Here is a 21,595-nt window from a genome sequence, read left to right on the forward strand (position 1 = left end):
CTACTTCAGTTCTAGGCGGTGCTCGCCACGGGCTATGTGGGAGGAAAACTCATAACGGTCCCGGCTGCGGTGGCCACACACGTTGCACTCCAGTGGGTCACGGAAGCCGTGGCAGCCCATGTGGATGGTGAACATGACGTAGTCCAGGAAGATGACCCTGCAGTGGCCACAGGGGTACACCGCTCCAGGCAGAGCGCCGGCCTCCCCGTCGGCCTGCGTCACTCGCAAGGCCTCGTGGGGTGACAAGGGTATGGGCTGGGTGTGTGGGTGCGGGACCCCATTCTGGTGGTTCAGCAGGTGCCCTAAGCGGTACATGATGGGCTGGGTCATCTGGGAGTTATCAGAGTGGAATGAGTCCATGGCGAGGGGGGGCTGAGGGAGACCCAGAAGCGACAGGCCCATCTTGTGGCCGTTGGTGAGGCCCATGGAGGTGATGTCGGTACGGTTAAGCGGGATGGGGTAGGGCCTATGAGAGGGAGGTGGGTCACCATCTGGGCAAGACAGCATGGGCTGCTGCTGGTGGTGACCGTCGGGCCCTGGTGAGCCTGCAGGAGGGTCTTTCACGTCAGATCGGTGGACCAGCTCCCTGTTAAAGCTCAAATCCAGGCAGACGCCGTTATCGCCTAGACCAGGGAGACAAGAGGGCACTGAAGACGTTTGCACAGATCAGAGAGATGTCTCAGGCAGCAAACAGCAGCAAGAAGAGTCACGGCTAACACAATTCAGTCAGGGTGCTTCAAAGGGTCTGCTTTTCGTTTGGAGAAGCGGTAGGCGGCGATAAGAAAAACATGCAAGAAAGAAAATCTTAAGAAAGAAAATCTGGCTCATGGAACTAAAGAGACTTTAAAGCAAGAAATCATCCTGAACCAGGAGGGGACAGAGGTTTGAAAGGAAGCAGATAACAGCAGATGAAGGCCTTCAGTGCAGCTGCTCTACAGAAGTATCGACACAGAGACACCTGCTCACGTTTCTCGCCTCCCGCCCGCTCTCTCTCTCTCTCTCTCTCTCTCTCTCTCTTTCTCTGTGGTTGCAGACTCTCTTACTTCTCTTTTCCCCTGTGGTTGTCATATTGAAAGATCTCACTTCATTTGTCAAGCTGATAGACGTAGGAGTCTTTTTTTTTTTTTTTTTTTCTCTCCGTGTTCGCCGGCAGCTTGAGGCGTGATTGCGAAACTACAACTCAAGGTTGAGCTTAACCAAAAGGTGAGAGCAAGCTATTGAAAATCCTGTGTGTGCTTCTAAAGTTTGGGAAATGGCAGTGCCAACTCAGCTATTTACTGAAACTGCAAACTTTTGATCATAAATTGCTCCGACATAGTAATCTGTGTTCAATTCAAAGCACATAAAGTGAGTAATAAAGCAAGTTTCTGGTAAAAAAAAAAAAAAAAACAACAAAAAAAACTCTTTCGTTTTTAAAAAAAAAAAAAAAAAAAAAAAAAAATGAATTAATTGAATAATCATGCATGGTTGCCTGTACCCACCTATGACACAACTCTTGCAGAGAATTTAGGGTAGTGGAGACCACTGTGGTATGAGGAGGCAGCTGCTTTGCCCTCATTTCTTCTCTGGCAAAGACACAGGCCAGCAAAGAACACAGACAGACAAACAAGAAGCTCAGACACACAGCTTAATATATCATTTAAATTGAAACCTTTAAGCACAGCAAAAGCAAAACACTTAACAGAAGACATCAGCAAGTAAAAGCTGGTAAAAAAAAAAAAAAAAGTTTTTTTTTGTTTTTTTTTTAGGTTTATATTTAATAAAAATGAACTAAAGTGCTCGACTGGTTTGTCAGCAGCTGGAGTTCTGGATCACATCTGTGTCGCGGCTCTTACCTGTAAACTTCTGTGGCATGGAGCTCTTCCGTTTGGCAACGTTGCTGGCGAGCCGGTCGAGTAGCAACGCACGCTCAGTGCCCATCTGAGCCCTGGATGGGTGGTTGTCTTCTGCTTCACAGCAATAAACACACAGAGCAACGAAGAAATGAGGAGCTGCTGCCGATCACGCAGTACTATGAGCGCTCTGAACAGCGGCCGCTCAGCTTTCTGAGCATTTCATCTTAGAATATAAAGTAAAAAAAAAAAAAAAAAAAAAAAAATGAATAGAGTGACACTGGGAGGAACAAGATATTAATTTGACACCAGCGGCTCCCGTGACCTCACTTCCTGGTTACTTTTTCTTATTTTTTTTTTACTTCATCAGTGCAGGAGGAGACCACAGGATGAGGATGTGCTTCCTCACCACTACGGTACTATCAAGCAATAACTTACGACATTCGGTGACCACAAAAAGAGCGCGGTGTATGTTGCAATTGTGCAACTGCCCTCTCGGTACGTAAAGGTGGGGGGGGGTAGGACTACGAAAGCTGATGGTGATGTTTGTGTGAGTGCAGTGCTTCGCTGCTGGGCTCAAAAGATTTGCCCTATTTGCCTTCCCCTTTGCTTATATAGACAGGAGAAGCGGTTGAGCCTTCACACCACAACAGCCATAACCTATTTTGCTGTGATGATGATGTGGCACTAGCCTAAGAAGGTCATTAATTTTAAAAGGTCATGAAAACAGGATCTGCAATAAATAACAGCTTCTGCAACACGCCTGCTGTGTGTATCTATATGCATTCATGTGGACCGATTACATTAACACCTATCAGTGTGAGAGGTTTTTGGGTTTGGCGCGTGCGTGCGTAACATCAGCTCACCTCTTTCTGCAGGACCTTTGCTCTGGATATACACATGGCACCTCTCTCGGTGCTCTTCCAGGGAGCTCCGCTGCTTGTAGCTGCGATTGCAGTGGTTGCACTTGAAGGGCTTCTCCACTGTGAGCAGGGATTTCATTTAATCAGCACAAAAGCAAAAAATGCCACAGCAAGGATTATTTCCTTAAGTGTGTGGTTTTATTTAAAAAAAAAAAAAAAAAAAAAAAAAAAAAGTGCAAGAAAAAGTGATGATGTGGATGCTGCAGGTAAAACACGTGAACTGAAAGTGAGCGATTTAAGTTTCCAGGGGTGAGTAAGATATCACATAAGATGTGCGTAACCATATTACACCTCATGGCACAATGTTACTGGAAAAGCTATGTAGGCTCAGTACTTCACATGTTTCAAGACTCGAAAGGAGTAAGAAACCAACCAATGTGATACTGTACGCAGGTGCATACAGTATCAGTGCAGATAATGTGCAAGTGACTGAGGGTGTGTGTGTGTGTGTGTGTGTGCGTGTGATGATACCAGAATGGGTGCGCAGGTGCCCGCTCAGAGCGTCGCGTCTGCGGCAGGCGTAGCTGCACATCGGGCATTTGAAAGGCTTCTCCCCGGAGTGCAGTTTGATGTGGCGAAGCAGGTTTCCCTTCTGGGTGAAGGAGGCCCCACACTGAGTGCAGTGGAATGGCCTCTCACCTGAGAGAGAAAACACACCAAAGTCAGTCTGCTCTGAGCTCAGAAGCTGCACGAGCAATTTTTGTTCCACACAAAGGTTTGCCCTTTATAAACCATTCCTTCCTTTCAGATTTACCCCATTAATTTTCTGCACCTGCGGACGACTTTCATACAACACGCTAATGTGGATGTCTTCACTTGGTTCCCATCTGCAGGGTGTTTTTATGCAGGAGTATTTCACGTGCCTCACAAGCTTTGACTTTAACTCATAAAATCTGCTTGTAAATATGTTAATTTCTAAGACTAGAATGTCAAAATTCTTTACTTTAGCCATTTCATCTCTAAACATGTTTCAGAAATTAGCATGACTTAAATCTTTACTTGCATCAAGACAAGCGTAGCTTTTCATTGTTTAGATTTAAGATAACGGTGGTTAAAAAGGGGAATAAACAAATAAAGGGACATAAAATGAAATAAAAATATCGCGAACGAAGCAAGTGATTTGGGGTTGTTTCAGCTGGACAGGTTACTGTTAATGTAACAGCATTCAACGAGCGTCATACTTCATTTATATGCATGGTCTGGAGTGTTTTTTTTTTTTTTCTTAATCTTTTCAATTGCTTTTTGTTATTATTCACATACAACAGTATACGACACATACAGCGCCACCAGATAATTTGAAGAAAGACACTGTCTTACAGTGTTTGGGACCAGAAACACCTAACTTTAGCCTGGACGGGGGTAGGTTTCACCCATCATCGACACATGATCTAAGCTCTTTATGAATACAAATCTGGGTGGAAATGATTGTCATGATATTGTGTAATCTCATTAAAATGACAACAGTGTGAATGCTTGCTGCACTAAAAGGTTCAGCTATTTTTAGCCAACTTTAGCAGCACGTGCAACAAGAGTCATTTTGCAGCGTAGCTTGGATATTGTGTCTGTTTTTATACTTAAATGGATTTCTCTTTTCTTCCTTGCTTTTGTTTAACTTTAAGAAAGTATTTATGATCAGTTACTCTCTTATCTCTGCGAGGGACTGGCGAGCTGTCCAGGGTGTACCCCGCCTTTCGCCCAAAAGACTGCTGGGATAGGCTCCAGGTTCCCCGTGACCCTTCATCGGACGAAGCGGTTGGGATCACGAATGAAAGAATGAATGATACTCTCTTATCTGTGGCAGACAGTGGTCAGACTGCAGTCAGTTTGAAGAGGCAGGGAGGGGAATGATGCTGCCATGCACATAAAACAACTCAATGCTCATGAAATCTGCAGGGCAGTTTGAGCAAACATCAAATTATGTTTTTAATAGCTTCAATTTTGCTTTCAACATGTATGTTTTAATGGTAATGCATAAAGAATGATGGAAAAATGCTAAATCTGTTGTCATCTTATGAGGTTTTAGTTGTTTTCGAAACTTGAAAATCCAAAGTTGTTCCGCCTTCTTCTGCACCTGTTGGCTCATCTGTCCCAATTCCTCTTTAATTCTACAAACTGAAAGCAATCAGACCACCATCAACTCTGGTTTAAGAAATTGGTATCTTGTAAGTACTTCACAGAACACCCCCTAATAAAACAAAACAAAACAAACAAAACAGATCTTTCCTTTGAGTTGTCCTCTGGTTCCTCGTATTACAATGAATTGCAAAAAAACAAAATCATTCACCATCTTCAAAAGAAGAACAAACTAACAGCATCTTATTTTCACTGTCAGGAAGCTTAAAATGGCATTCTCATGACTCAGACCACCAAATGTGTGGTGCACTGGATGTTGAAAACAGCCTCACAACTCCAGCAGCCATGCACAAGCACGGCTAACCATGACAGAAAAAGTCAGTTTAACCAGCAGACTGCTGCTGGAAGGGTCACTGGGACCGCAGAGAGTACAGATCTCAATGTCTTCATTTCAGTTACGTCTCTTTCTCAGTCACTCAGCAAAACGATGGAAGGAATGAGACAGACTGTCAACACATTGCATTTAAATAATGAGTTTCTGACCTCCTTTCAGTGCTGGTGTCAGCTTTATGTCTGTGCAAATGAACTTATCAGCTGCTGCCATCAAATCACGCAGCTACTGCAGCGTATTATTGAACAATAGAAGCTATTGCACAACTGCTGATGCAACACCGGTTGGGGTTATGCGTCACATGTCATGCAGACGATCAATAAAATGGAAGAAATGTGGGTTCTCACCGGTGTGGCTGCGTTTGTGCACCAGCAGGACATTGATGCTGATGCAGGACAGGCCGCAGATGTCGCAGCTGAGCTTGCTTGGCGTCTGGCTGCGGGAGCTTCCAGACATGTACGTCCCTTCTCCGACGTCCTCCTCCGCCACTGCCGTCGCATGGCCGTCTGGGAGGGCCGCGTGGTCATAACGTGTGTAATCCACCAGGGATAGGTCCTGCGGCTCATTCGGGACATCTCCCTCTTCATCTCCCTCCATATCCCTCTCCTCATCATTGTCATCCTCTGTTCTCTCCTCATCAAATCCGTCCTCCATGCCATCCTCACTGCCTCCCTCTGCTTCCTCTTTAGGCACCATCCCTCCTTCTTTCTCAGTCTCCAGATACGGTTCGTTACCTCCCGCCTCCTCAGCCTCCATCTTTATTACACCTGAGCAAATTGGGCGTAAAAGAGACACAAAACAGTCATGTGGAGAGACATTTTAAAAGCACAAGGAGTGGTTAAAACTGAAGTACCTTACAGGCAAAGATGGGACTGATGTGTTGAACGTTCTGCACTTCCATATAAGGAGCTTGACTCCACTCACTTCTACATTTGCACTTAAACTTTGGTATTAGTTCAAGCACATCTCCAGAGTGTGGGAAGCTTAATTTGGGCCGATGTGTAGTATCACAGAGAGATTCAGAAGATGTGTGCTTGAGATAAGAGGAAAGCGTTTCCTCTGAAAATACAGAAACTAGAACCAGGACAGGATAGAAACAGCAGGCGCCTCAGATAAATGACACCAATTCCTCATCAGCTTAAAAAGCTTTTCTGTTTTTTTTTGTTTTTTTTTTAAATCAACTCTGAGAGTGAAAATGATTAAAACTGAATATCAATCAGTCAGCACAGAAACATTTCTTAAATCTCCCACCTCAGCCAGCCCAAGTTGTTCACAAGCAAGTTTTTCATTTTTTAAAAAGACCTTTTACTTAGCTTTACATATCTAATGCTGAACTTGGTTGGCTTTAAAGATTCGTCCAGCTGCGTGTTACATTTCTCACCCTTACAGCTGCTCTTTTGCAGAACTCTACGACCCTGCTTGCAGGACCTCTAACCTAACCTCTTGCTAAGCGTGAACCAACCCTTGGTGTGTTCAGTTTCATCCAGAAACCACAGCGTGGTCTTGGCGGTGAGTGGTGATGAGCTGAAGAGCAGCGCCTTGTCTTCAGGAAAGCGCTCAGAGTGCTATGGAAACTTTGAACACACAGAGATCCGAGAGGCCCGATATAGAGTCCAGTATCTCAGAGCAGTGAACCGCAGGCTGTGCAGACGCAGAGCAAAGCTTTAGGAAGGTGGGGTAGATGGTTGCCAGTGAGAAATGAAAAAGAGGACCGCTTGTACATCATGTTCTGTTCTTTTTCAGATGAGCTAGCTTGACACATAAAAGGTTCTAAATTTCCTGGTCATAATGTGCAATTACTGATTGGATTAAAAACCATCTGTGCCGACTGCTTCCTTTATTTTCATGTTCATTACTTAAGTTCTGCACATTTGTCAACTAAATCCTTACAATGAACACACAAATGTAAAATGACCTGAATAAAATATAAAGTTACTGCAGCTACATCGCTGTCTTCAGTATCACTGTTTGTAAAGTCCACAAACAAAAATGCACTACATGAAAGGGCAGAAGCACACTGGCTGAAATGGAATTGCAAAGGGCAGATTGTTTCCAGGTGTGTGCAGATACACTACCAGGACACACTTTCCCATTAAATCTAATAGGATTTTACTTATAAGCATGTGTGAGTACATACGTGTATCTGTGACACCTTCATTAGACTGTATGCCATTCTCACTGAGTGAGGGCTCCTTCTCTTCCTCTTCCAGCAACTTATCTTCTGCGACATTACTGAGAGCTTCTGAAAAACAGTTAATAAGGCCCATTTAGAGACAGATCACATGTCCACAAAAGTTAGAAAGTTAGAAACATAAATGTATGTCTGTAACCAAATACATCTGAACATTTATATTATAGACAAAAAAAAGAGATGATCTTCCATGCCTTTGTTGAGGAACTTTTGGAAAAAATCTAGACTTTAGACAAATGTAGACTTTGATGCAGCCACATTTAAAAAAAAAAAAAAAAAGTTGTGAATGGCAAAGAAAGTCTACAATTCTTGTAAACAACTGAGAACAGGTGAGGGTGTCACAATTGGGTAAAACAGGAGTATCTGCCATGTTCTTATTCATTCTAAGCATGAATTAGTTGTGGATCGCTGCATATAACCAAATCTTATCAGACATTTGTGTTCTTTGAGCTCTCCGGCAACTCTTCATTTGAAACCGTCATGAAACCATGATCTGAGCCACTTGAGCTCAGAAACATTTTCATGCCACACTGTCCACAGCTGCATCGAGAAATATAATTTAAAACGAGACTACACAATGCGTAAGCTATTTAGAAACCAGGATAAAAACAGCATCAGCTTCACACAAATGTACAGAGAAACAATGGACATGTGCTCTGTGGTCAGATTAGTCTATGCTTCAGCTTCATCTGCTTCTACATGGTAAAGAGAAGAAAGACCATCCAAGCTATTATCACAAAAAAGCTGCGATGGATGGAAGAGCATCAGTGTCCATGCAATGGATGACCTTATATCTTTAAAGGCCTGAATATAGAGGTGAATGCTGAACTTTGTCCTTTCCTAGGAGGTGTGCGGATATTTCAGCAGGAAGATACCAGACATCTGGGTGACTTCCAAGAGCAGGGCTTCATACGTGCAGAGTGTTTGATGAGTCTCCTACTGAAACTTCATGCAGTATCATGAAAAGGAGAACCAGACAGCAACAATAACGGACTACTGAGCCACTAAAATCTGGGATTCAGAAAGAAAGGACTCCCAAACCATTAAAAATGAGCATGGTAAACTCGACCATCCATTGTTTTCTTCTAATGCTTTAAATTTGAAATCTCTTTATATATATCTTAAATACAAGGATGACACCAAACGTAACTTTCTTTGTGTTTCATTCCATCTATTAAATATACTTTCAAACGCTCCGAGAAAATAACAGGTTTGAGTTTATTTTCAATTCAGTTCAGAGAAACATCGAAGCTTTATGTGTAACAAAGATTAAATATATATATAATCTTCAGGAGCACTAAAGTTCCAATTAAACTCGGCTTTTTTTTCTTGCAGGGACACAAACTGGCATAAACGATGGTCTATTATCAGCTTCAGCCTGCACAAATTCCATGCCCAGATCTTGGGCTTTCAGCACGGACTTTGGGCAGGATGGCGGTTCCTGTGGGGGGGGGGGGGGGGGATGAGTACAAACTGATCACGTACACAAAGAGACAAAAACTAAGATACTCACGTGTCCCATCTCCCTCCAGGGAAGTTATTTCAGGTTGCTTGTCTGTGCTCATGATGAAATGTTCTGTGGAGAGGAACCACAATATTTGACTGATTAAAGAGATAGTTTGGAAATAGAAGCGGGTCAAGTCAGATTTTCAAAACCAAGTTTGTTTGTTTAAAGTTTTCAGAATAAAATAGAAAAGCCTGTAACATCTTGACAAGGTGGGTTGGCAGGATACAATCATCATGTTGCACTTTTCTTTAAGCGACTGAGACTGAAAAGTTATACAGACTGAGACTGTATAACTTTTTCTGCTTCTAAGACCCTTTTTTTTTTTTTTCTATTTCTGTTCTTTACAGAGCATGTGAAGAAATAGAAGCAGCAGTTGCATCTCACTGTGTCTGTTGGTTGGACAGTGTCAAAAGTAGTTTGTAAAAATAAGACTGGGTAAAAGTCCACGGTTGATTGCTCGACCCTGTCTCTACATTTAGCCTGATGAGAAAGACATCGTGCTTACTGCACATGTATTTCCTGCTGGGTTTTTACACAGGAGCAAATGAAAAAAAAAAAAAAAAGTTTTCCACTCCAGCAGCAAGACCACGTTCAAGTTCAAGTAGCGACCAATTGAAAAATGAACATCAAATATGCACTCATAAAGATGCTCCAGAAACCTGTTACCATTTTTCTAAAGTGCGAATCATTTAGACAAAAAAAAAAAAACAAAAAAAAAAACAAGAATAAGAAACATAAACAAAACATCTAACATTAAACATTTTTAAAACTACATTTTTCAACTTTAATTTAAAAAAAAAAAAAAGTATCATTTCTAAAAATGTAAGTGCAGGAATGAAAACAGCAGGAATAGTTCTCACATGGTCAAACAGAGACAAGGAAACACAAGCTAAAGTCAAAGATGGTTTTGTTTGTGTCAAAAGTTAAATGTAAGTCTGAGTGATGTTGATGTGATCTTACCTGCTGTTTTTGTTTTTATTATTTTGCTCAGCACCAGAAAGGAGGACAGCTTTCACAGCAGGGGATTCCACACTCCACCGCTGGACTTTCTCTGAATCTGGAATATGCGCAACGTGACTGTGTTGAATGTTGGAGCGATCCCTTAAAGGAACAGGAACTCTGAAACAAGGTGGAGCAACAGAGGCTTCATGTGCAGCAAAGAATGACATCTAAAACAAGAAAGAGTACTTTCACATCCATATTCACCAACAATATACATGTATGATCAAAAACTTCATATAAGTAAAATAAATAACTGTTTATGTTTTATTTTATATGACTTTAGGTGGACTGCGAGGTCCCCAACTTGTTTCAGTTTAAGATGTCATAACGCCATCTTGTGGTTGGAGCATATAAATACTTTTTACATCGACCTCAGCACTGTTTGAATCTGTATTCACTTATTGGATTTAGTTTGATTTCATGTATCTTGAATTTAAATACACTCATAGCTGTTTTGAGTCAGAAGTGTCTGTTAAATAAACCATGGACAGTGACAATGAGTTTTTTTTTTTTTTATCTACCAATGCAGGTTTAGAAGAACTAGAGCTTCAAAGAGCTGCTTTTTTTTTATTGGTAGTGAAAGAGATTCCTAAAATATATCAATAGAATCATCTTAGACTTTATTCAACTGTTAATTTCAGAGGAGTTTTGGTCTACTTGTCTTTATAGTTAAAGTTTGGCTCCAGTTGGGATTTGCAACATCTGCTTTTTTAGGGTCCCATCCATCCGTCCATCCGCCCATCCATCCATCCATCCATCCATCCATCTACTTAACTGCTTAGTCCATTTCATGGTCGCGTGAAGCAGGATCCTATGCTGTGTCCCACCACGGCTTTTTCATCAGGTTGATTTGTGAACTTTGACTGAATCGTTGTAACGCCTTGATTCTTTTCAGTCTTTAGTCGTTTTGCAGCTGTGTTTGGGATCAATGTCCCTGTTCCATAAACCAACTTAAGCCAAGCTTTAGCTGTCACACAAATGGACTAAAATTTGTACTTTAAAATACTTTGGTATACAGAGGAGTTCAAGGTCCACTCAGGGACTGTAAGTCCAGGTTCAGGTCTAGGTCCTGTTGCTGCAGAACAAGCCTAAACCACATCTTGCCACCACTGTGCTTGACAGTTTATGTGAGGTGTTTCTGTTGATATGTTTTTGATTTCTTTTTGCTACATTTTGATAAGACATCTACATTTTTGCCTGGTCTGTCCAAAGGACGTCGCTCCAGAAATCAGATACTGCTTTGTAAACCTACTCATGTTCTTCGTAGAGAGAAGAGGTTTTCTCCTGGAAACAAACAAACAAAAGCTTGCAAACAAGCCATACTCGATCTGTCTTTTTCTAACTAGACAGCCATGAACTTTAACCTCCTGCATGCTATCTGACTGCAAGGTGTCCCGTCTGACACCTGGCTCTTTATTCAGTTCCTTTGAGCATTGCAGAGTCCAGTCTGAACTTGCTGGAGCTTTGACTCATGAGATGATTGGCAGCTATTTTGAACATTTTCTATTTGCATGGGAGTTGTCTTGAACGTTTTTTTATTTGTGAAAAACCTTTTTCTCTGTGGAATGATGACTTCCAGATTGTTTGAAAAGGGTCTGATAAACCTCACTCTTATTTGATTGACAGCTAAAATTGCTTCTCTAAGATCATTTACGAAATGTTTCTTTCTTGGCATTTGAACGCTCTAGACCAGAAAACTGTCAAGACATCTGCTTTCAAGTGGTGATCACACGCTAATGATCAATAAACGGTCTGGATTTTATTAGCTCGCTGCTGCTTACCCTCTTTATCCCTGATGAAACTGTGGAGGAGGGTTTAATTCTTGCACACTAGTTCTGCTTTTTTGCACATTTTTTTTGTCAAATGAATGATGACACAATGTAATATTCTGTGTGTAGCTGTCCATGTGAAGTGGTATCGACATAAGTGTCAGACCTGATGAGGACCAGATCATTGTTCATTTGGTTCTGATACTGAAAATCCCCAGATATAAGAAATATTGCACTTTTTTTTCATACGGCTGCAAGTTTGTAACGACACCAGCTGGCGAGCCACCATTTGTTTTGAAGTTAGCTGCCAGTATAAACAGCGTGATTACAGCAACAACACTGATTTATTCTTTGTAAGGATGCCAGACTATAATTTTCTTTTAACATTCTACCACGGCATGAGGCGAGGATGTGCTCTTGAGTGTTTGTTTATTTATTTTTTTAAGTTCGAGGCACCAACCATAAACCACAGTGCCAAAGTCCTGTCACAAATAATTCCCCATCCTTCTCTCTGCTTTTCTTCTTGTAGTTTCTCTATTCTTATGAACAAATATGGGAAAAAAGAATGAAAATTATTAATATAAAAAAAGAATGAAACATGTAAATGCATCTTTAAGTTACAAGTTACATAAAGAGCTCATTAGTTAAAACATTAACAACCACCGTTAACCTCTTAGCATGTCATCCTGCATCTTACAGCCTTCCTAAAAACAGTCAACCAGTTCATAATTAAGACGCAATGAAACTGCAGGGATGGTTGTGAAGGCCTGAGTTGCTGTAGTTGTTGTTATTACATTCAGTCTGCTCATTAAACAGATTAATACAAGGTTAAGTTCAGCCTTGCTGTTGCTCTGTGGACTTGGAACCATGTCTGAGGTGCTGCTGTCAACACCTCAACATATGCTTTAGCATGTACCAGGCCGCGATGTGGAGGAACCTGGGCGCTGCGAGAGCAACAGCACGCACTGCAGCGCCCACCTGAGTGGGCCTCGTAAAGCTTGGCTCCTGGCCACGGCCCGTCTATGGCAACCAGCCACCAGCCTGAAGAAAAAAGCTGAAAGAACGCACTCACACAAAGGCATTACAATGCATGCTGGGTTTCCATGGCAAGAAGAGGCAAAGGAACACAGGAGAGAGAGGGGGAAAAAAGACGTAAAAGCCATGAGTCTAAATCTTACACACACAAGCAAACAGGAACAAAGTAACAAGCAGATTTTAAAATGACCAGAAACACAAACAGATGATAAAACCGTCCCTCTAAAACATATCCCACAATCCCACCGGTGGGAGGCTTTTTTTTTTAGGAAAGGTGGGGGGGAGGGCAGTAGGGGCAGAGGGGTATCCATTTGCTTTTTATAGCTGCCCTCTTCAGCCTGTTGCAAGAGAAAGAAAAAGATCAGGGAGTCGACAAAATGAGGCAGGGAGGGAAAAACAATGGGAGCGACCTGACTGGCCACCCGTTGCACACACAAGCAAGCAGTCACACACACACAAACACACACTATGAGCGAGCAGAGGTAGTTGTCTGTGTGTTAATGTACATTTAGGGTTGATTAAAGCACATTCAAAGCTTAAAGCAGCTCTGTAATTTTTCTGTTTTTTCCCTATAAACTCACATGTTTTATATGGTTATCAGAGAGAATGCAGATCAATTGGTGAGTGTGACAGTCACATGACATACAAACAATCAAAAAAAGGTGGACTCTCGTGGTGAACAAGTAGGCAGGAGATGAGGTTGTTTCTTATTTTTATCTCAGTGTGATCAGGACAACAAGTGAGGCAGAGCGAGTATAAGTTTGTGTGTGAGTGTGTGAGAGAGAGCTTTGAAGAGACAGAGGGAGACAGAGGAGAGAGCTGTAGCCTGGATTTTCTCCGCTGCGCCTTTCAGCCCCTCTCTCACGGTGGAGAGGCGTGTCCATGGACCAGTATAAAGTCCAAGGAGAGCCACTCGTGTTGAGCCACTCTCAGAAGCCAGTCCTTTTGCACTGCACGCCGGCAAGAGGAAGCAACTGCAGCTGTTACTTTAAACACTGCCTTTTTAATGACCTGCTTTGCATTTGGACACTTGTTGACCAGATTTTTATCTTTTTTTTTTTTTTTTTTTCTTTTAATTCTGCGGGTGTTTTAGCAGAGTGTGGTCAAGTCTCTGGACTCGATCTCGAAGACCGAGTGAAGCTCACCTGAACACACTAGAGGATATCCTTCCTGTTTGTCCCACCTCAACAAAAACTAGTCTCTCTTAACACTTGCCAGCTGAGCAGCTCCAGAGCAAGCTCCGATTTCTGCGCTGTGAAACTGAGTCAGGGGAACCGAGTGGCAACACAGCAGCGGCATTGTGTCCCTGCAATTGATATACTAACCAGCTGAAAATATCAAAGACTCTCCAGCACAAAGTGTTCCTCACTAGACTCCCTTGTTTGTCCAAAATCCACTGTTGAAGTAGAACAAAAAGCTGCACAACACTCAGACAAGAGAGGGACTCTGAAGGCGACTGTAGACGAGGTCAAAGGATTGCTTGCAGGTGCCGGGGCTGTCATGGTGCGAGGAGGTGGCGTGGCAGTAGCTCCGTCCTGCTGGGGCCTGTGGATGTTAAGTGTCCTGTCACTGGCGGCGCTGTGCTTGTCGGACCTGGCCATTCGCTGCCCGGTGTGCTCTGATGAGAGGCTGGCCAGCTGTCGTTTGCCGGACGGCTGTGAGGAAACGGTACGGGAGCCCGGCTGCGGCTGCTGCCCCACCTGTGCCCTGCCTAAGGGAGCACACTGCGGTGTCTACTCGCCCCGATGTGGCACGGGCCTCCGTTGTTATCCGCCGCGCGGCGTGGAGAAACCGTTGCATTCTCTGATGCATGGCCAGGGGGTCTGCACCGATGAGAGGGAGGTGGAGGACAATTCAGGTAAGAGCAGACAGATAAATGTGATTAAATAGTTTGAATCTTCATCCTTTCCCAAACCTCCGTGTCCCTCAGCCTTACATGAGCTGGAGAGCAGTGACAACAACCTATTTATTCTCCACAATCTCAGCTAAGCCTTGCACCAAAGCATGCACATGCAACAGCTCTGTCATGTGCACACTTGCTATGCTGTGACGGGGTGAATGACCTGATGATGTTCAGGGTGGGCGTGTGCATGGAGCTGCATATGTGTGCAGCATGTGCAAGAGCTACCTGTTCTGAAGGTTACAGTAAAACTCCCCTCTCCACGCCGGCTTAAACTGAGATCCTGCAGGTAGCCGTGGAGTTAAATGCAGTGCAGGTCCTGGGATCCTGCAGGTAGCCGTCAAGCTAAATGCAGTGCAGGTCCTGGGATCCTGCAGGTAGCCGTCAAGCTAAATGCAGTGCAGGTCCTGGGATCCTGCAGGTAGCCGTCAAGCTAAATGCAGTGCAGGTCCTGGGATCCTGCAGGTAGCCGTCAAGCCAAATGCAGTGCAGGTATCCTGGAAATGCGAGTCGGTGTTTGTATGTGTTTGTAATGGAAGGATGTAATAAAAGCTGCTGTATGAAATGACTGTAATGGAGTGTGGCCAGTTTGGGGCTATTAGTGCTCTCTGGAATCAGTAATTCACTTGGTGCTCTTTCATGGATACCCCCACCATCCTCCTCCCTCCGCTGTCGTTGCTGCCTTTTCCCTCTTGTTCTTCTTCTGATGTCTCTATCAAAGTCTTGTGTTCCTCTTTCTTTTTCTGTCTTTGCTGTGGCATTCCTCTTGCGAGGAGGAAAGTCTGATTCCACTGTCACATAGTGGATATATAAAGCTGAATCTGAATAATCAGCTCCAGTCCACTGCTTGAATATTAGCCTCCCTACAGACAAAAGTCTGCCATTTGTCATTTTCTGCTCTGTGGTGGTGCAGATTTCCATTAAGATGCTGTAAAAGACCTTACTATCTGGCCCTCTGTTGCTCCCAGACAGTTAGTGGAAATGGTAGGAGGCAGTCTGCTGTAGTGCCAGAACACCAAAGGACTGGATAAGCTTCAGCTGATATATAACTCCCTGGGTGCTCATCTTCGTTGCAGCATCTGTTCCCCATGACCCCACTGCACCCCACCTCCTCTGAGCCCTAACAAGCCTTCGAGCGCATCGCCCACCACGTCCAGCTCCTTCATGAGGATGAGCTCATCGGCACTCTTGCTGCCAGAGCTGAAATTAGAGCCTTCTGCTCTCTCTGTGCAGGGCCAGCGTAGGTTAGGCCGGCACATAGCGTGACTGCATGGAGTCAGAGAAGAAGAGGAGAAAGCTGTTTTGAGTTTGATCAAAATGGACGACTGTCTCAGTTTGGCCTGCCTCCGTCCGTCCACGCCCGTTTATCTCGCAGAGTATTAACACTGCTCTTTGATGCTGCGTTGCCCGTGGAGCTGGAACCAGGCTGCGGCGAGCTAAGGGGAGTCTTTTCTCTCTAGGGTGGGGTGACTGTAAATGGAAAGTTCATAAGTTTTGTTTTTTGGTGTTCTGTAACACGAGCGGCGAGTTCTGTTTGCTTCCACACTCCTTCTTGCCTCCGGAGTCTGTCATAACAACGCACTGAAGCTCTCCCCAATGAATCTCACTGTAAATCAGCAGTTTAGATCCGATGTATAAGGATGTTTAGGGTAAATCAGGGCATAGGAGAGACAATTAGAGAGGCATGAGGGAGAGGAAAAAGAGCAACTCCAGTCACAAGCAGCTGATTTCCTTTGTGGAGCATTCACCGCACTTATGAATTATTAAACGAGGGGGTGCATCTCCTGAATACATGTCCAACGCTGCCCCACTCCTAGCAACAGTGAACATGATAGATAAAAATAGAAGAGGGTTTTTAAAATCCAAGCGAATTCATAAAAATGAAAAAAAAAAAGGCCCCGGGATGGAGCGAGGCACATCTAAACAGAAGGGAATTTCGGGTGTTCAGGCTTTTAGTTACAACCTTGCAAAGGAGCACTTATTCTTTTTACTTACTGCACCAAGTATCATGGAAAGTAACACATCAAATACAGCTTAGCAGACCTATCATCCAGCAGTCCATTTATTTCCTGACATCTCTTCTCTCTTGAGCTTAATTTCCATAGCAACAACAGGCATTTCTCTGCATCTCAAGTCAAAGTCTGTGACGGTTTCAGTGCTTCTTAATATCCTGTTCTTCAAAGTCATCCCTATCTTAATACTGGAAATAAATCATCATGCATGTGTTGGCATCAGCTATGTTCCCACATTCTTGCTGAGTGCTGGTGTCAGGTGGTCAGATGGGTCAATCTGACGGTGAAACGGATATTATTTACAGACTGATACAGATGTCAGATATGAAAAGTCTTTCACCTACGGGCACTGAGGGAATTGCATGAATGAAGTCGTTGGCGGAGCCAGACTGCTCTGCTATGCTCAATTTACCGGTGCTGTGAAGCACGCAGGTTAGCAGCATGCTAACCCAGATACTGCTCTCTCCTCGTCGGGAGGGACTCCTCTACATGTTTGGGAGTTTTGAACTGGTTAAAGATGTGGAGGTGTTTTCTCAGAGAGGGGGGGGGGGGGGGGGGGGCACCGAATTGAGGATTTTTTTCTCAAACTACTTTCAGCAGATGTCTCTGAATATTATATGTTTGTTTTCTTTGGGCAGAGCAGAGCATTTGTACAGCTGGGGCTCTTATGCAGGAGTAAATGTGATTAGCTTACTGCTTTCCTCTGTGGGACAGAGACCCCCTTCCAGAGTTGGAGCTGAGAGATACACAAATAGTCCAACTTTGTCCTGGTCATGACACATAATTAGTCGGAGGACAGTGATTACTCAGGAGTATCTACATCTCCTAATATCATATGGTCATTTTGCACAGTTAAAAAAAACAAAAAACAAACATTGCTTTTTAAAACGTTTTCTTTGTTTATAATGCTTTAGATAGTTTATTATCTATTTGGGAGATGTAATATTTATTCCCAAACAGTTTTATGAACAAACCAATGAGCTGTTTCGTTTTGCAGAAAGATTATTTATATGAAAGTTTATAATAAAGCTTTTTTAAACGTTTGTATGAAAGATCTTGTGATCATTCAAAGATAATGTGAAGTGTTGAAATATTTCAAACTAATATTCATTAAAATGATGTCATGCACATTAAAAAATAATAAATGACTAAAACAGATGGTACGGCCGTGTACTATTAAGGCCGAAGGCTTCCAGCTAAATCAGTATCAGCTGGAGATTTCACAATCTGTGCATCACTATTCCCACAGTATTTTAATCAGTTTAAGGTCTGGACTTTGACTGGATCATGTCAACACCTTGATTCTTTTCTTTTGCAGGCTTACTGCTGTAGATCTGTTGTTGTGTTTGCGATCGCTGTCCTGTTACATGAAACAGTTTCAGCCAAGCTTTAACTGTCAGACGGGCAGACTCATCTTCCACTCTACAACACGTTGGTACAGATGAGTTCACAGTTCACACTATGACTTCAGGTCCCGCAGCTGCAGAACAAGCCCAGATCATCAGCCTCCACCACCGTGCTAGACAGCTAACATTTTGTAGGTTTTTCTTTGTTGAACATTCTGACCTATAATCTCCACTTATGTCTAGTCTTTATAAAGGACATTATTCCTGAAGCCATGCCAAACGAAGCTATAACGTGTTCATTTTAGCGAGAAGAGGCTTTCTCCTGCAACCCTTCTCAATGATCCACACTCGTTCAGTTGTTTTATAATTTTACTGTCTAACTTTAACATTTAACACCCTGACTGAGGTCTGGAGTCTGAGATATGGCTCTTTTCTTTGTAGTTTCTTTGAACATGGCATGGCCTGACCTTTGGCTGAGCTTGTTGGTATGTCCACTCCTGGGAAGATTGGCAGCTGTTTTGAATGTTTTTCATGTGTTAATAATCTTTCTCCTTGTAGAAGGACCAACTCTATTAGTTTGGAAATAGCCGTATAAGTGACCATTGACGTATTTTCTCCTCGGCATTTGGTGTATTTTCTTTTTCACGTTGCTGTAGTTAACTGAACCCGCAGTTTCCCTATATTCCTCTTTTCCCTGCATTCACACCGAGGTTGGTACCTCAGGCTAAAGAGGTGAAATTACACAACATATTAGATAATATTGTTGGATAACTGACACAAATTCATATTCTGCCTTTATCGAGATGAAAAACAGAATTCCTTCCTGAAAACACTGAAGAAACATTCAGAGGGAGAAATGAAGCACCCCCCCCCCCCTCACTTCTTTTTTTTTTCCCCAAAATATTTCAAGGATTAAACATACTGTTTATTCTGATGAAGATCCATCTGGAAGTTGCTCTGTTCTACCATTTAAACAGATTTTTGTCTCTGATCCACACCTTTGTGTGTTATAACTGGATTGTTGGTGTTTCAGGCTGAAGGATTACACAATTTTCAGAGTCAACAAACTGTTTCTTGTCTGCGAACTGCTAGAAAAGACTGATGGTAATGTTGAAGTCGGCTTCAACAGTGGCATTATTAAGCTGTAAATCCCTTGCGGAGAGTATATGGAATAAATGTTGGATCTTAAATTGTCACATTTACGACTTAAGTTTATTTCAAACTCCATAAAACAGTAAATCACTCGTACATTCTGCTCCGTTTGGGTTCCCACAAATAAACGTGCTGTACTGTTATGACATGAGCTGAATATGCTGCGGACAGAACAGCATCAGACTAAACAGCAGCAGCAGTTGCTTTTTGTGCCTTTGCCATCAAATGTTGATTTGTAGTCTTTAGATCTTTCTATTGACAAATGACACTGCAAAGAGGCACAGACATGTTCAAGTTGGCCTTGCTGATAGTCCTGATCAGTGTTCATACAACTGAATCAGACGTTAGCTGATGATTAACCAATTCAAAGAAATATTTTGACTGGAAACCAATGGTTTGACACTGATACTCTGGCAGAAACCGGTGTTGATTGAAGAGAACAGTGTTTTGGTTCTGAGTCTGGATGACTTCTGAACTTGCTGCCAGAATCTTTTGCAGACGCTGTCAGTGAAGTATAAACTGTTGTATCCAATGTCATGAAAATCCACAACAGCAGAATCAGTGTTTTTATTCCTTTCTGTGAAATTCACTTGAAGTTTTGCAGACAAATAACTTGCTAAAAGAGGTAATCTGAAAAAAAAAGGATGACAAAGCAAGAGTGCCCCCAAGCGAAGCAGAAAGCGGCAGCTCTCCATAACAGCTATATACTGAAGACAGGTTTAGTTTAGTCCCAGATTTTCCCAGTTCAATGCTAATAGTGGTGAATTTGTCTACATTTTGGGCTTCATTAGTTTAGCTTTTAGAGTCAAACACAGTTTCAGCTCAGTGAGACATGCTTTAAAACTCAAAAACTTGCTTTTTCCTTTTAGGTAACCCATTACATGAATTGTTTCACTCACATAGCATTTGAGCTTTTCGCGTAAAAATCCTCGCAGTCACCACAGAGCCTAATCACGGAGCCAAACAGCCAGTTAGTGATCTCTCTCGGTGACAGACATGACACAGAGCATACCTTTTGAATCGGGCCAATGAGGAATCAGACCAACACTGAACTACACACTGAAAGGCAAAGAAAATATTGAACACAAATGTTCACCAGGGCTACAGATGTTCCCAGATGTGGCTAGATATATAAACTCATATCAGGTCCACCTGTTCAACTGCCTGTTAATAAAAATATAAAATTAGCCAATCACATGGCAGTAGCTCAGTGCCTTTAGCCTCATAAACATGGTCAAGCTGAGGCTTGAAATGAGAAAGAAAGAGGATTTAAGTGAGTGGCATGGTTTTTGGTCTGAATATTTCAGGAACTGCTTATATCTACTAGGATTTTCACACACTACCATCTCTCAGGTTTACAGAAAATGGTCTGAAAAAAACAAAACAGAAAACAAAAACAGAAAAAATGTACAATAAGCATGAGTTTACAAGACCAAACTGTCTCTTTGATGTCAGAGGTAAGAGGAGAATGAGCAGACTGGTAGAGATGATAGAAAGGCAACAGGAAGTCAAATAACCACTGGTTTCCATAGAGATATGCAGAATCCTACCTCTGAACAAACACCACATCCAACCCTGAAGCAGATGGGCTACAGCAGCAGAAGACCCCCCCCCCCCCCGAGAACACAAAGAAAACCCTGAAAACAGAAAATGGAGAAACATTGTCTCTGATGAGTCTCCATTACAGCTCCACATTCAGATGGTAGGGTGAGAATTACGTGTAAATCAAAACAATCAATCAGCCTTCCTACCTACAGTGTATATCTGAATATTTATGTTCACAACTATTATTCCAGAAAGTGAAGGTCTGAGAATATAAACCCACCAGCTCACTGCAGCGTCCTCACTAAGTGATAATGTTATTTTCACTGCAGTGGAAACAATTCAGGTGAAAATCATTATGTAGGTTATCGTGTACAACTAAAGCAAAACAGTCACAAATGTGAACAAAACATGTTGGTACCACATGTATGGCCTCCTTCTGGTTACAAATTCCAGGATGTTTTATATTATATTTCAAATAAAAACTTTGAAATTGGTCTGTTCTGATAGTTTATTAGTATCAATAATAACTTTCTAATGTCAAAATAGGCCATCAATGGTTTAACTTGTGATTTGATGGATCATCTCTGAGAGACATAAAGGAGCCATTCCTTTTTAATACATTAATATAAAACTACTTTAACTACTATAAACTGCTTGTTAACTTGATATTTTATCTGCATATGACGCGATGGAATAAGATGGGATATGTGATACAGCTCAATATTACATGACCCCGTACAGACATCTGTGTTGGACACCAGTGCTGTATGTAAATACTTTCACAGTTCAGTAAAAGTTGAAACCTGTCACATGACTCCCAATTTTCATGCAGTCTTACATATCTATGACAAATACGCATATTAGACACATCATGTAATTATTGTATAATCCCCCCAACCTCACAGATTTGCTTAAAA

At 42.5% G+C, this 21,595-nt stretch overlaps 2 protein-coding genes across 2 annotated transcripts in view; one reads left to right on the forward strand and one right to left on the reverse strand.

Annotated features, from left to right (window-relative positions):
- Positions 1–14,022, reverse strand: LOC306772770 (zinc finger protein Aiolos-like; the record flags this gene model as incomplete). Its single annotated transcript, XM_079262381.1, has 10 exons — positions 1–623; positions 1,836–1,946; positions 2,699–2,815; positions 3,227–3,394; positions 5,567–5,986; positions 6,655–6,762; positions 7,357–7,461; positions 12,605–12,729; positions 12,970–13,061; positions 13,939–14,022. The coding sequence occupies 10 exons, from the start codon at positions 14,020–14,022 to the stop codon at positions 1–3; spliced, it is 1,953 nt and encodes a 650-aa protein (XP_079118507.1).
- The window catches only part of LOC306774644 (insulin-like growth factor-binding protein 4), a 23,574-nt gene continuing 15,640 nt past the window's right edge, over positions 13,662–21,595 (forward strand). The window contains exon 1 of the mRNA XM_079264784.1: positions 13,662–14,581. Coding sequence (XP_079120910.1) covers positions 14,224–14,581 — 358 coding nt within the window. The 5' untranslated portion in view covers positions 13,662–14,223. The remainder of the gene's footprint in view (positions 14,582–21,595) is intronic.

The sequence above is a fragment of the Telmatherina bonti genome (assembly GCF_933228915.1).
Source record: "Telmatherina bonti genome assembly, chromosome: 3".
Taxonomy (NCBI): domain Eukaryota; kingdom Metazoa; phylum Chordata; class Actinopteri; order Atheriniformes; family Telmatherinidae; genus Telmatherina; species Telmatherina bonti.